General features: G+C 40.8%; 2 protein-coding genes across 2 annotated transcripts in view; both read right to left on the reverse strand.

Moving 5' to 3' along the window:
- loxhd1b (lipoxygenase homology PLAT domains 1b) overlaps positions 1–9,700 on the reverse strand; it is a 25,142-nt gene extending 15,442 nt beyond the window's left edge. The window contains exons 1-16 of the mRNA XM_079516262.1: positions 9,519–9,700; positions 8,089–8,203; positions 7,869–7,880; positions 7,460–7,540; positions 6,773–6,957; positions 6,494–6,592; positions 6,188–6,336; positions 4,929–5,052; positions 3,266–3,375; positions 2,807–2,947; positions 2,452–2,587; positions 1,853–2,013; positions 1,652–1,738; positions 1,167–1,302; positions 803–957; positions 447–607 (exon numbers count right to left, since the gene is read on the reverse strand). Coding sequence (XP_079372388.1) covers positions 447–607; positions 803–957; positions 1,167–1,302; positions 1,652–1,738; positions 1,853–2,013; positions 2,452–2,587; positions 2,807–2,947; positions 3,266–3,375; positions 4,929–5,052; positions 6,188–6,336; positions 6,494–6,592; positions 6,773–6,957; positions 7,460–7,540; positions 7,869–7,880; positions 8,089–8,203; positions 9,519–9,699 — 2,033 coding nt within the window. The 5' untranslated portion in view covers position 9,700. The remainder of the gene's footprint in view (positions 1–446; positions 608–802; positions 958–1,166; positions 1,303–1,651; positions 1,739–1,852; positions 2,014–2,451; positions 2,588–2,806; positions 2,948–3,265; positions 3,376–4,928; positions 5,053–6,187; positions 6,337–6,493; positions 6,593–6,772; positions 6,958–7,459; positions 7,541–7,868; positions 7,881–8,088; positions 8,204–9,518) is intronic.
- A 64-nt stretch (positions 9,701–9,764) lies between these two features.
- LOC306934350 (uncharacterized protein) lies at positions 9,765–10,186 on the reverse strand (the record flags this gene model as incomplete). The annotated part of the gene is made up of 2 exons (XM_079516919.1): positions 9,855–10,186; positions 9,765–9,799 (listed from the first exon to the last, which is right to left on the reverse strand). Exons 1-2 carry the CDS (start codon positions 10,171–10,173, stop codon positions 9,765–9,767), a joined length of 354 nt encoding a protein of 117 aa, XP_079373045.1. The 5' UTR covers positions 10,174–10,186.
- Between the last annotated feature and the right edge of the window lie 3,354 nt (positions 10,187–13,540).

The raw sequence follows: 13,540 nt of genomic DNA on the forward strand, positions 1-13,540 counted from the left end.
TTCAGTGCTAGAGTGCATACCTCTGTTATATGCAACACTATATGCAGTTTCATGATATTACATGGATCAGCTCAGAAGAAGCCACTCAACAGACACGCCTTTGGACAATCAGTTAAAAGGTTCACTTCTTCTCTGTCCCATGGTGAGTCTGACCAAACATTCCACAAGGTGTCCTATATGATAAAAAACAATCTGGGACACATATCCCTCTAACAGTCAAAGTGAATCTGTTTGAAAGTTGCATTCCCTTTCATGAGACGACATGGCCAGTTGGCCACAGCCACACACCCCAGTTCTTCCTTGTCCCATGATGACCACACCTTCCACAAAGTTTCATGCATGCAAATTCAACCAAGTCTTGTGGAGATATCCTACGAACAGTAAAAACAAACAACAAACAAACAAACAAACATAACTCCTTTATATGAGCATCTTGTACAACCCACCTATTACAGGGGAACTCCATAGCATGGGCCTCAGGCTGTCCCTCCTCTCTGACAAGTACTTTATCCAGGAACCAACCACAGCCACCACCCCGGCCATCATGTCCTACCCTCACCCTGCGCACCTGTCCGATGGTCACTGCCTCGACTAAAAACTCATCAAACTGTAAGAGACAGAGTATAAGGAACATATCATTATAATACCGTGTACCCATTGGCACACTGACATCTGCCATACTATTTGAGCAGATACAATACATTATTAGATATGATAATTGGACTGTTTATGCCACGAATATTTGTTTTGAAATATGACATGATGACAATGTTACAATAGGTTATAACATGGTTGTACGCACGTTGCCTTTCTCAAACTTGTTGACGTTATTTTTGCAGTTGACCATCATCCGATCCCCGGTGTCACCCAGGTCTCCAAATACATTGATGTAAACGGTCGCGTCTGTGCCACTTCCACCAACCATGCCCGTGCATATAGTCACTCTGTACTTGATCACTGCCAAACACATTCACATCCTCTGTCATGTTCAGACTTTCACGTTTGTTCTCTATATAGGACAAGACTTTTGATTTTGGTTGCATATAGGTGAATTCACACACCGCAAAAAGAAAAATGTTTATTTATCCATTTGTATGCTTTCAGAGTTAAAGTAACACTAAAGGTAAGGGTGCAAATGTTTAATAGAACAGCACATATGAACATACCGATAAGTGGCTCTGCGATCAGATCTCCAATGGCAGGGAGTTCTCTCACCACTTCATTGTCATCCTCACTGACGTCCAGCCAGCGCTCACATGGGAACTTGTACTTCTCCTTTGTTAATGTCTTCATTAGAGTAGCCTGGGCAGAGGAAGAGAGAACCAGAAAGCTTGTTTGCTTGTTGTAGGCATCAGGGTTTGTGGCATCAATGTTTGAGTAGTCTCCCTATTCTGGGCATGGCATAATAGGCGAACATTTGGCAAAAATAGACACAAATAACAGATCTACAACCTCACTATGCGTTGCCATTTTGGGAAAAAAGTATATATCCCTGGGGGACACCACTCAAGTTTCATTTCATCTTTTAAATCTAAATGTGCTCTTACAGATTGATATAATTTCACAACAATAAATAGAAATGATAATAGAACTATGTATACAGTATACAGGCGCATCAACAAGCTACTGTAGTAATTACATATGTGCTCACCTTCATGAGATGCCAGCCTGCAAACTGACTTCTCTTCTCATGCCAGATGCGAAATTTATGTAACTTCCCCATTTCAGGCAGCTCAACCTATCAGACCACAGCAAAATAAAACTCTGATTCTACTAGTATTCATTACTAGCATACATGCATGTGAGGTTTCTGCAACATCCAGCCGTCCATATGAAGGCATGGGACACTTACCATGAACTTATCCACCATGCCCTGTTCAAAGTTGTCTGTCTTGTTGTCCAGCCTAATCATATCTGACTTGCCCTTCTCTCCATAGAGCTGGAAGGAGATGTCTGCATCTGTCCCAGCACTGGGCAGGTCTGACGTCCAGATCCACAGGGACCAGGGGTGCCCTGACAAGAACCAGAAAATAGATTTGATTACCATATTAGTCCCACAGAGGGAATTCAGTTTCCAGCACTGTTCCAGCACTCACATTTTTAGGTAATAAAGTAGCCTATCAATACTGCATTGTAGAAATACTACCAAATGTAAAAGTTGTGCAGAATGTCCCATTTCACAAGTTCAAAATGTATACAAATCTTTAGAAAATAGCCGAAATGTATTGTATAGGGCTGAAGTGGGTAATGTTTTGAGAGAGATGAGATGAGAATCTACATGTACATCCAAATCTACAAAGTAACTAGTAACTAAAGTTGTCATATAATTGTATGACAACTTTAGTTGTCATACAATTATATGACAACTAAATATTTACACTCAAAAACACCCAAAATATTTACACTCTCACTCTTACTATGGTGTATCACAGCCAATAACATTTGACTTACTCTTCTGTCTTTTCTGTCTGAGTGAAACCATCTCGTAGATCTCCCGCTCTATCAGGCAATCTCCCTCTCGCTCATCCAGCCACTTATTGCAAGGGAAGGTTTGCTCAATCCCTGTGAAGGGACAGTACACCACCACCTAAAAAACCCCACAACAAAAAGACTTACAGTAGTGTTTGAGCGAGGCTATATATATAGTAACATGTGATTCTAGGCTTTACAAATAAACTTGAGTTTGTGTGTGTGTGTGTGTGTGTGTGTGTGTGTGTGTGTGTGTGTGTGTGTGTGTGTGTGTGTGTGTGTGTGTGCGTGTGCGTGTGTGTGTGTGTGTGTGTGTGTGTGTAGCCATGCACTGTACCTTATCACAATACCACCCAGAACTGACCCCATCGTTGTCATGTCCGATAGTGACTCTGCTGAGAGGGCTGAGGAGGGCAGCGAGCTCAACGTTGAAGATGTCTGTCAGACCACGCTCAAACTTACCACCCTCCAAAAACACCTGAGTCAGAAATAAAAAACTGATCATTTGAACACAATCCACAGCTCATTACAGCTCTAAGTTCTGCCAAGGAAACTTTGTTACTCATTGTGTGCAAACACATGCCCATGAATTACAGCATTAATGGAAGCGTGAAGCATGGAAGCATGGACTTATGCTTCAATGGCTGAACCTGTTGACCAGACCTTCTTTGTTTTTCATAAAGCCAAAATGACAACCATGACAGCTCATTAAATCAATAACAACACATGGTTTTTATCATTTATCCAGCAAAAAGTGCTTTTACAGCCTTTCTTCCTACACACCGCTTCTCATTACCTTGCCACTGTTCTTCGTCCCCTTGGAGCCATGCATCACAATGTGTATGTTGGAGTTGGTCCCAGCACCTCGGATGTCCCCTGTGATGACCTGAACCCGGTACACAATGCCTGATGGGTACAGTTACATGTCAGACAGACAATCAGAGAGTGTGCCAGCAGCGCCTCTCTGCCTCATCACCCATACTCCCAGAGGAGATGAGCATGAAAAAACACTGTCCTGTGTGTGTGTGTGTGTGTGTGTGTGTGTGTGTGTGTGTGTGTGTGTGTGTGTGTGTGTGTGTGTGCGCGTGCATAGTACATGCAATCCAATCAACCTATCAAATATGATATGTAGGCCTACATAGCAATGTAATGAGACATTACTAACGCCATATAAATCTAAACGTTCAACCATCCCATATTACGTAATGTAAGATGCCAATCAGGAAAGGGGAGTCTCCTCTGCCGTCGGGCCGTCACCCATCACCTGCGAGGACCGGCAGATGCCTGGTTGGGTGACGAGCGGAGCTCCGCTCCAGAGACTTCTGTGTCAGTCCTTGTATTTGTTCGGTGCTGGAAGTTAGTGTGTGTCAGGTTCTATGTTAAAGTTTAAAGTAGGCCTACTCTGTCTGTGTGTAACTTGTACTGTTGTTATGTTATCCTGTGTGGTTCGTTAAGTGAAGTCAAGTTAATGTCCTCATCTCCTGCCTTTGAGTTTGGGTTCCTCGTTCCTGCACTAAATTGATCCAAACCTATGTTGCGGTGACTGGACTGTTTGAAAACGCCAGCCAGTAGGCCTACAGGCTGCTCCTGTACAAAAACCAACGCACAAGTACTTTTGCGTTGCATGGAAAGCGACTGAAAAAGACAATGCAATTAAATTAAAGACATGCAGGGCCGCCCCCTGTGCACAGCGGAGAAGTTAAAACATACTCCAGGTTAGCTCCGTTTGGAACCTCTATATCTACGCTGCTATAGCTCCGAGATGTTATGAGCTACTTTCTGCCAAGAAATTCTGTGTGTTGGAGTTTGAAAGCACTCGTTTTTATTAACTTGTCGCCTTCTGCCTCCTGCAATATGTGCAAATTTGAAACAGGTGGTAGCAGGGCCGTTCAGTGACTTTGACGAGTGCTTCCAAACCCCAACACTTAGAAAAAGAATCACCTGCACAGAATTTCTTGACAGAAAGTAGCTCATCATAACATGTCTACGGTGGATTTTTATGAAACAAACACTTTGCAGATTGCCCTACAGCTGCAATGTTGGTGAATTTAATGTTGTTTAATACAAGCAGATCGGAAATGCAATTTGGACCAATGGGCTGTCAATGGAGGGTATTGCAACTCTAGATTCATCCCATTACATTACATTACATTGCGGCAAATTGCGGCTACTAGTAGCCTACCGTTTATTAAAAGTAATGCAACTGTTATTACTTATTCTGTAATTAGATTTGAATAAGCCATTACTTGACATGAGCCTAATGTACTAAAGTTAGTGCACTCATGTTGCTCAGCAGCAGTTCAAGTTGCTCAGACCGATGAAAAATTAGAGGGAACAGGGAACATTGGTGTTAACACCAGTTCCTGAATAGTATACGGTACCCTATATTATTAGTACTATATAACTTTTTCTGTGTTCCATTTACACTCATATGTATGCATTCATAGTGATCAAATAACCTGTGGGCTCCGTCCCTCCCACTAGGATGTCCCTCTGGATCTTCCCATCGTCCTCATCAATGGCAAACCACCGACCGATGGGAAACTCATACACAATCTTGTTCCCCATATCATCCACTGTCGCCTGCATTGAAAAGGAAAGTAAAGGGAATTATAATAAACAAGGAAGGCAACCTAGAGGTTTGTATTACGTTCAAGCTCAAGTTTGTTTTGCATTTGCAGCAGACAGGGTGAAATAAAAGTAAGGTTGTCCCGGGGCGACCGTACCTGTTACCGACTCCACTAATAGACAAACATGTCCTTAATCAACAACCTGGCTCAGTAATGCTATAATGCTGTTGACTGGGCATTTTTGCATAACAACACCAAACCCCATACCTAAGCTTAACCTTATAAGGTAGAGAGAGAGTTCAGACACTCCCATAAACCTCCACTGTAAACAGAGAATATTCATAAAATATTCAATATACAATATACAGTAGATTAGTTTAGACTCTAGATTACTTTGGACTCCTTTCATCTTTCATATGAATATAGATAATCATGGTTATCATTGATGGATCTACTGCAGGAAAGCTAATCCGGTAATGGAGCAGGGTTTCTCTTTACAGTGTATAGGATGACGCCATGCATTGTGTGTGTGTGTGTGTGTGTGTGTGTGTGTGTGTGTGTGTGTGTGTGTGTGTGTGTGTGTGTGTGTGTGAGAGAGAGAGAGAGAATATGTATGTGCTTTGTTCCCGTTTCGGTGTGTGTAGTTAAAGATGTGAGAGAAAGCATGCTTGTGTGCATGTGGCCATTTGAGTGATCTCATTGATTCTGCAGGTTGTACTGTAGGCTACTGTATGTGTTGGAGTAGCAGGGAGGGACTGTATCACATGTCTTAAGTACAGCAACATAATAACTTATTTAAAGACCACTTCATCCATTTCCAACCCCATCTTCATGTAATTGGTCCTCGCTCATTATACGAGGCATAATTTCTGTGTCTCTGAGGAGGGATGCAGACATTTCAGAAACCTGCCTAGTGCCTACCAGTCAGAGTGACAGTGGTAGTGGCTTCTATTTCAGTATGCTAACTTTGCAAGAAGAAAGGATCACATTGTGTGTCGCAGTTGTGAGTTTGTAGATCTGCTAACTTTATGCCATGTGATACCTCTGTATGAGCAGTACGACAAAATAGGATTTAAGTGGTGAGTTTTTGCATTTCTGTAGTCTGCTACTAACTATCTTCTAAAAATAAAAACATGGTTCATTCTTACTCTGTCCACAAACCATCCTGCGGATGAGCCTTTGTTATTATGGCCGATTGTGATCTTCCTGATTTTTCCCAGGTTTGGAGCTTCAAGAGTGAACTTGTCTTCCGAACCACCTTCAAAGTTGTCTTTTTCACTTTCAAGTCGCCTTTCCCCTTTAAAAGCAAAGCAAATTTAGAATTTTAGGAGCCCAACTTGCCTGGCTTTTATAATACAGATGGAAATGAGCTGAACAAAATAAATGCATATATACTGCAAGTTCCATTGTGGAGGCGGGTAGATCGAGTTCCACAAAATAACTACAGTCTTTACCTGTATCCCCAAACTCCCCAAAGATGTTGAGGAAGACATCTGCATCTGTTCCACTGCCTTTCACGTCAGCGGTGAATACACTAACAACATATTTGTTATCTAGAATTAAGAATACAAATTAATATAAAAGCTTATAGAATCAAAAAATGTTCATTAAAAGCAAGAACTTGAAAACAAAACCAAATGCAGGCAGTGATGCACCATAATTATGTAATCATGTTTAAAATGCAGCAGCACTGAACTAAACTACTATGGACATATACAGTTTAATACTCATACATTTGGGCATGTCCATGGGGTCATTGGACCCCAGCAGGTCTCTAACATAAAGGCCATCTCCCTCCACTTTACTAAGCCAACTGTTACAGCAAAAGTAGAATCTCAGATGTGGCCTGATCACATCTGTCACAACCACTCTATCCAGGAACCAACTGGCGTTCATTCCTGTGTTGTCATGCTCAATTCTGTAGGAAGCAAATAGAGATAGAAATGACGAACAAAGTAGACAGCACAGCAGTATATCTGGAAAAATATTTTACCTTCACTAACCTGTTTTTGACTATACAATATAATGCTCAATAACAATGAACCTATAGTTAGAATTTACATACTAGTAGTCCATATCTAGACAACATCAGTTTATTTCTTTCTTATACATTCTGTATTGACTATCGGTACAATATTGGCCTATAAATGTAGGCTACATTATAAAGGTCTATATTTAGAGAGCTCTGGAATCCATTCCACTATTAAATATAACAGAGGAGAGCATTCACAGCCCCCATGGGCAGAACGGTTGTTTAACTTGTTTCACTGTTCAAATACAGGTTTAAGAAATGCATAATATATTTATTCTTTATGAGAATGCCCATTCTCTTATAAGTTAAAATTAACATTTCCTTAATTTCCAGCATTTAGCATTCAGTTGCTCTGTCTTAAACATGCCATGGGAGTCACATGCATTACCTTATCTTTTTAATAGGTCCAACATTGTGGGTTTTTAACCTGAAGACGTCCGTTTTTGCCTTCTCAAATGCAGTTCGATTTCTGAGATGGGAAATTTTAATTGAGTTAGTGTATGAGTGCAATGCATGGGAAGGCAGTACAAGAAAAGACCCATGCCAAACTGCAGAATTAGCTCTATTTAAAAACACTGTGTATATGCCTTATAATTGGATTTATGAAAGAAAGGGGTGAATTGAAAACAATATGCAATGTGTCAAATTGCATGTCCAAAATGTTGGCTTTTCTGTGCTGTATTTTGGGCAGACATCTGATGATGCAACTCCAAAATCCAAAAGCAGGAGCTGTCTTCTGGGCATCCACCTTCTTACCACTACCACCTACTCACTAAAATGAAAATATGAAGCTATACCTCTTCTCTGTGCTGTTGAAAGGGAGAGAAAATAAATGGTTTCAATACAAAATCATAATTTAGGTTTCTTTAAAACTCTACGTACTGCACACATTTGAAATGGTACCAAAAAGGTAAATTGTATTTGCTCAAGATCAAGAAACTTGCTTAATAAACGTTTTTCCTGTTATCACATTGCAGACCTAACATCCCACTTCGGATGAACTTTGAAGGAACTCACTTGCTAGCCAGGTGCAACTTGGGTGTGATGCCAGATTCTCCAAACAGAGTGACAAACACATTGGCATCGGTGCCTGCCCCTCTTTCATCTCCAGTGATGGTCACCACTTCATACACTAACAGGATCAAAAAGAGATAGAGAGAGGGGTCAAGTAAACGTTTGAGATTATGCTGGGTGTATCTGCTGAGGTCTGATCTGGGTCAGTGACATACTGCACTGTAAATTAACCATGGCTACTCAATGACTGCACTGGGTTTTCATTGCATACCTACCGTAGCTTTACATGAAGGCATCCTGCATATAACAAAGCTAGAGTAGGTGACTTCAGGTCACTATCTAAACCCTTATCTTGAGTGACGTGAAAACCTCTTTGTACGGTAAAGATTAGTGTCATGACAGGTGTAATGTAGCTGTAAGCCGGAGATACCATCATAGCGGTGTGTGGATACTACACTACATGGTGTGTAGTGTTACCAAGACAGTTCATTTAAACAATATGCTCATTCATCCAGGAACCAGTCCATATCACGTAATTGCAATCAATCAGAATTGGCTTTTGAAATAAAATACTTCAAGTTGATTATTCATAAGCTGTCAAATCTTTTCTGGGTGTTTCTTAGTTGTCACACCTGAAATGAGACGATCTAATGCAAATGTGTATGTACTGTATGTGGTAGAAGATATACCGGTAAATAAAATAAAAATTAGACTACTAACCATTTTCATTCAGTTCTATAAATGCATTGTGAAAACAATGCAGCAGTGCATTGATATACATTTATATCAATGCATTATATAATAATAATAATAATAATAATAATAATAATAATAATAATAATAATAATAATAATAATAATAATAATAATAATAATAATAATAATACATATTTTACTAGTACTTTTAAGTGTTTTTAAAAGCATGTACTTTTAAATGCTATTAGAATTAAACTTTTAACTAAAGTTTTGACTGAACAACTTACAGTTGAGTAATATTTGATCAGGATTATCTATACTTTGACTCAAGTAATTGTTGTAGCAGTAATGGTTGGCAGCCTGCCAACCTAAAGGTTAGTGGAGCACACTTTTGCCGGAAGGTTCCCGGTTCGATTCCCCCGACCGGACCGGCAGGGAAGATCTGGGTGAATGAATGGCCACCCCTCCCCCAACACTGCTGAAGTGCCCTTGAGCAAGGCACTGAACATAAGGCACTGTATAAGACTGTGGTTGTACTGGTCAGCTCCCAGGTTTTCATGTTGTATCTATGTGCAGGCGGTGTGGGCGCTTGTGTTCAGCTACTAGTACTACCCTGGGTAAATAAAGAATACAAAAATAAAAAAGCAGGGTCCACCACTGGGTATGATGGCATACGGTAATACCTGTCTGCTTTCTATATCCATTCACTGTGTGAAAAACTGAAAAACACTCCTTTACCTTTCTTCTTATGGTAGTCGTCCTCGTAGTTCTCTGCTCTTTCTTCATAGTTTCGCAGCTCGTTCTCATAGATCTCCATATAGTTTTCGATGATCTTCTTCTTCTTGCCCTTCTTGCCCTTGGTGTCCTCGTCCTCGTCCCCATCACTATCCCCCGACTTCTTTTTCTTCTTCTTTCCCATGTCGTCCTTCTGGCTGTCTTTGCCCGAATTCTTTTTCTTCCTCGTTCCCTCCCCGGTGGTCTCGATCACATCAGGGAGCTTCCCTGCTCTCTTCTTGTTCCTGGGAACATTATTGTTGTCCTTCTCGTCATCTGTGCTCCTGGTAGATTTATTGCTCAACTCATCCTCCTCCTCGTCCTCTGCGGATTTCTTCTTTTTCTTGACTTTTCCCTTGACCTTTTCTCCCCCTTTTTTCTTGCTGCTCCTCACATCAGTTCCCGATGTGTCAGAGTTGTACCCTTCCTCTTCACTAGTGGACTTCTTCTTTACCTTCTTCTTTGTCTTCTTCCTCTTCTTCCTGACAGCATCCTCAGTCTCACTGACCTGCTTACCTTTGTGCTCGGGCTTTGGTTCCTGATCCTCCAAGTCCTCGTCATCCACATCTTTGGTTTCCTCCACTGCCCTCTGAGAGTTTTTTTTCTTTTTCGTGGGCATCTTTAATTTATTCTCTACCTTGTAACCGTAACCTGTTCTTGTGGGTTCCGGTGAAACTTGATTAAAGTGACCTGTTGGGGCACCACGGCAGTGACCTGCGTGCGGGTTGGAGTTTACGGTGAGGGAACCAGGTCGGGGCAGAGCAGCTCACAGATGGTTGTGTCACAGCTGAGCAGGTGCCTGGGGTCTCTGCTTGCTTATCCCCCACCCATGGCAACAGCGGATGCTATGACCTCATCATTAAACATGACAACTGTCTTGTTGTCACCCGACCACCGGAGATAACTCTGAGTGTCACCACTCTGCTGAGTGGTGACATGCCAGAAAAGGCTATGTACCTTATTACAGGCATTATTGTCACTTTTAAATGATGAGAATATGACATGAACGAGGCTACAGTAAGGCCTAACTGCACTGCTCTCCTTACATGACATCTATCTTTTACTTACACTTAGGGGAAGGCTATCTGATACTGACGAGTCATTCTACCACGACTGCCTCATAGTAGTAGTAGAACTTAACACAGTCTACGTACGCCAAACACTGGGACATACATTTTGTCAACTTCCTATCTCAGAATAATCTAATTGACAATACATAAACTGTATTAATTCATAGATTAATATCTGTAATGTTTCTTTTCTTCATGATGACAGGAATGATTGAAGGTAATTAACCTAAATTATCCACTCTAGATGGATTTATTATGTACAGTCTGTCAATCCAGGTGGCTTGAATGAAGATCTCTCCCTCCAGTGCTACCTATAAGGAAAAAGTTATTTTCAAAAAGTGTTTATATTAGTCTGTCAACATGTTTCCTATATAACTGTGTGAATTTGTATATCTATTCTGTAATGTCCACGCCCCACCATCTGGTGATGTCATCAATTAGCAATCAGCAATTCTCAGCACCTGAGCTGTATTGTTTTGGAGCTCTTTAAGAGCAAGTTCTGTGTCTGTGAAAATCATATAGCACTGACGAAGGTCCTAGGACCGAAACGTTTGCTTTTTAATTGCACTTTGAGCACGAGCACTTTATGAGCATGTTAAAATAAAGAACAAATATTTTTCTAAGTCTCAGTTTAAGGAGTTTTACTTCTATTTTCTATACGGTGAGCGAGTCTTTTCCTGTCAAAGTTTCCCTTGTGTTTTTGAGACCACCGCTACCGTAGTCAAGTTTGGAAAGAAAAAGGACGACGAAAGGCGCAACAGTTTTCTCAGTGCTTCAAGGTAAATTATCCAAACATATGTCTCTGATGCCTTTTCATAATGTAGCTTGATGCTGCAATCTGTGACTCAGTAGTGGTAACTAAAATCAGCAGCAACACGTCTCTATTTCCATCAAATTAAACTTCATATCAGCATAGCCACTCTTGAAGACTGTATCACTTGTTGGTCAACAAGCACAATTTTCATATATCTCAGGCAAGCAGTGTGTATTCAGAGAAACACATGTACTGTGCTTGCCTACTATAATTAATTATAGTACTCATTGCATCCAGCAGAGGGAGGCAATTGATTGCTATTTAGGTCTATTTTGGGGGGGAATCTAAAAGGACCCCATTGTGTTTCACAATGTCAATACATTTCTATGCACAAACAAACAAAAAACAATTGTTTAACATAAAGTTTACCATAAAGTGCTTACAAAAAATATCAACCTGTATGTAGGTTGCTTGGTTGACATCTGTTACCCCCATCACATTTTAATAAGAAACTAGATTTAATATATTCACTTCATGATGTGATGGAATTTCAACAGGCAAGGAAGGAATTCCTTTTTGAGACTATAAGTCGTTAACACATAGTGGCATGTGACCTTCCTTTCCGAGGAGATAGTTCAGCTGCAGCCTACGGGTTATGGGAATAACTAAGCTTCCTGACAGATACTTCTCTGAATGATGTGTAAAAGATGGCTGGCAAGAGCTCTTTCAAGTCTTTCACAATGTTTATTCCAACAAGCTACAAAAGTTACTGCAGTCATTTGATGCTTTCAAACTCTTCAAGATTTGTTTTCTTGTGACAGGGAGGAGGAAGCAGATAGCATGTGCACTGTGCACACACTGCATATCCATAGGGGACCAGATACTGAACTTCTGAACGCAGCAAAATCTGACTGTGGTTTGTTTGAACACAGATTCAAAGGGTCAAATTAGCTTGTTAGGTCGAAAGGCACGTCAACATCTGCCACTGACGGGCTTAATACTTTACTGTATTTTCTGTTTTCAGTTATTTTCGGTATTAAAGATGGAGTGCAGTGATTTTTGTATGTTTTCTGTTTTTTTATGTGTCTATGAAGTTAACATTACTCTAAGGGTTTAATAGACCCTTGGATGTGGTTATAATTACTTGCGAAAGCGTTGTAATCCGATATTTTCTCTCCTCTTTCTTATGTAGGCTAATATTTGGCCAAATTGGTATTAAAAAGGTCTTAAACTTTAATTCAAAATGATCATTTTGGAAAATCTGTCAAATTAATGCAATTCCTTGCCTTATAAGCTACACTAGAGGGAAGATTGTCTATATTAAATTTACGGGCATCATCACACATCACACACAGAGTTCAGTGAAAATGAGGCGTTGGTCTCTTATTTTCAGAAAAACATGGATGCTATAGAAATCTGAATGAGAATACCGGATGTGACGCTGACTTTTGCTCCCAGCAGGCCAGGCCATAACCTACATTTTTAATTGCTTTCCCAAGGCTCTAAATGTTTATTTTTATTCAGTTCAGAAGAACCTTATCACAGCATAACGTTCCTCGACAGAGAGGACACTGAAAAGACCCTCAAAATAAACACATTTGAGAATCTCACAGTTCACGCAGGATGTAAAGAAGGAAATGAAGGGGAGATAGATTGTCACAGCAGGATGTGTGAGGAATGGGAACACCCCCTTTTTGAAACTAGCTCCGCCTCCTTGCCACTCGCCCTACACACTTCCACTTGGTTTGAGCATAGATATATAAATAATAGAGATGGCACTGGATGGGAGGGAATCCTGGTGCAGTCACTATTATTTATATATCTATACTCAAACCGAGTGGAAGTGTATAGGGCGAGTGGCAAGGAGCTAGTTTCAAAAAGGGCCTGTACAGAGTGGCATTTCGACGCACCGCCATTCCGACTACGTGGATTCCGCATGCGGTTAGGGTTAGGGACAAGGTTAGTAGCAGTTGGAATAGCGGGTGTGTTGGAATAGCGGGCTTTGGAATGTCAGTGATTTCAGCCTCTGTCAATGTCCTGCAAGATGCGTATATATTATTATCACAGGGGTTATAGTATACTATGGTGAAACCCGGTGTCCAGGGATCAGTTTATCTGCATGAAGGAAGAATCCTATCTGAGTGCATGCAGGTCCATGTGTA

The sequence above is a fragment of the Electrona antarctica genome (assembly GCF_951216825.1).
Source record: "Electrona antarctica genome assembly, chromosome: 12".
NCBI lineage: Eukaryota > Metazoa > Chordata > Actinopteri > Myctophiformes > Myctophidae > Electrona > Electrona antarctica.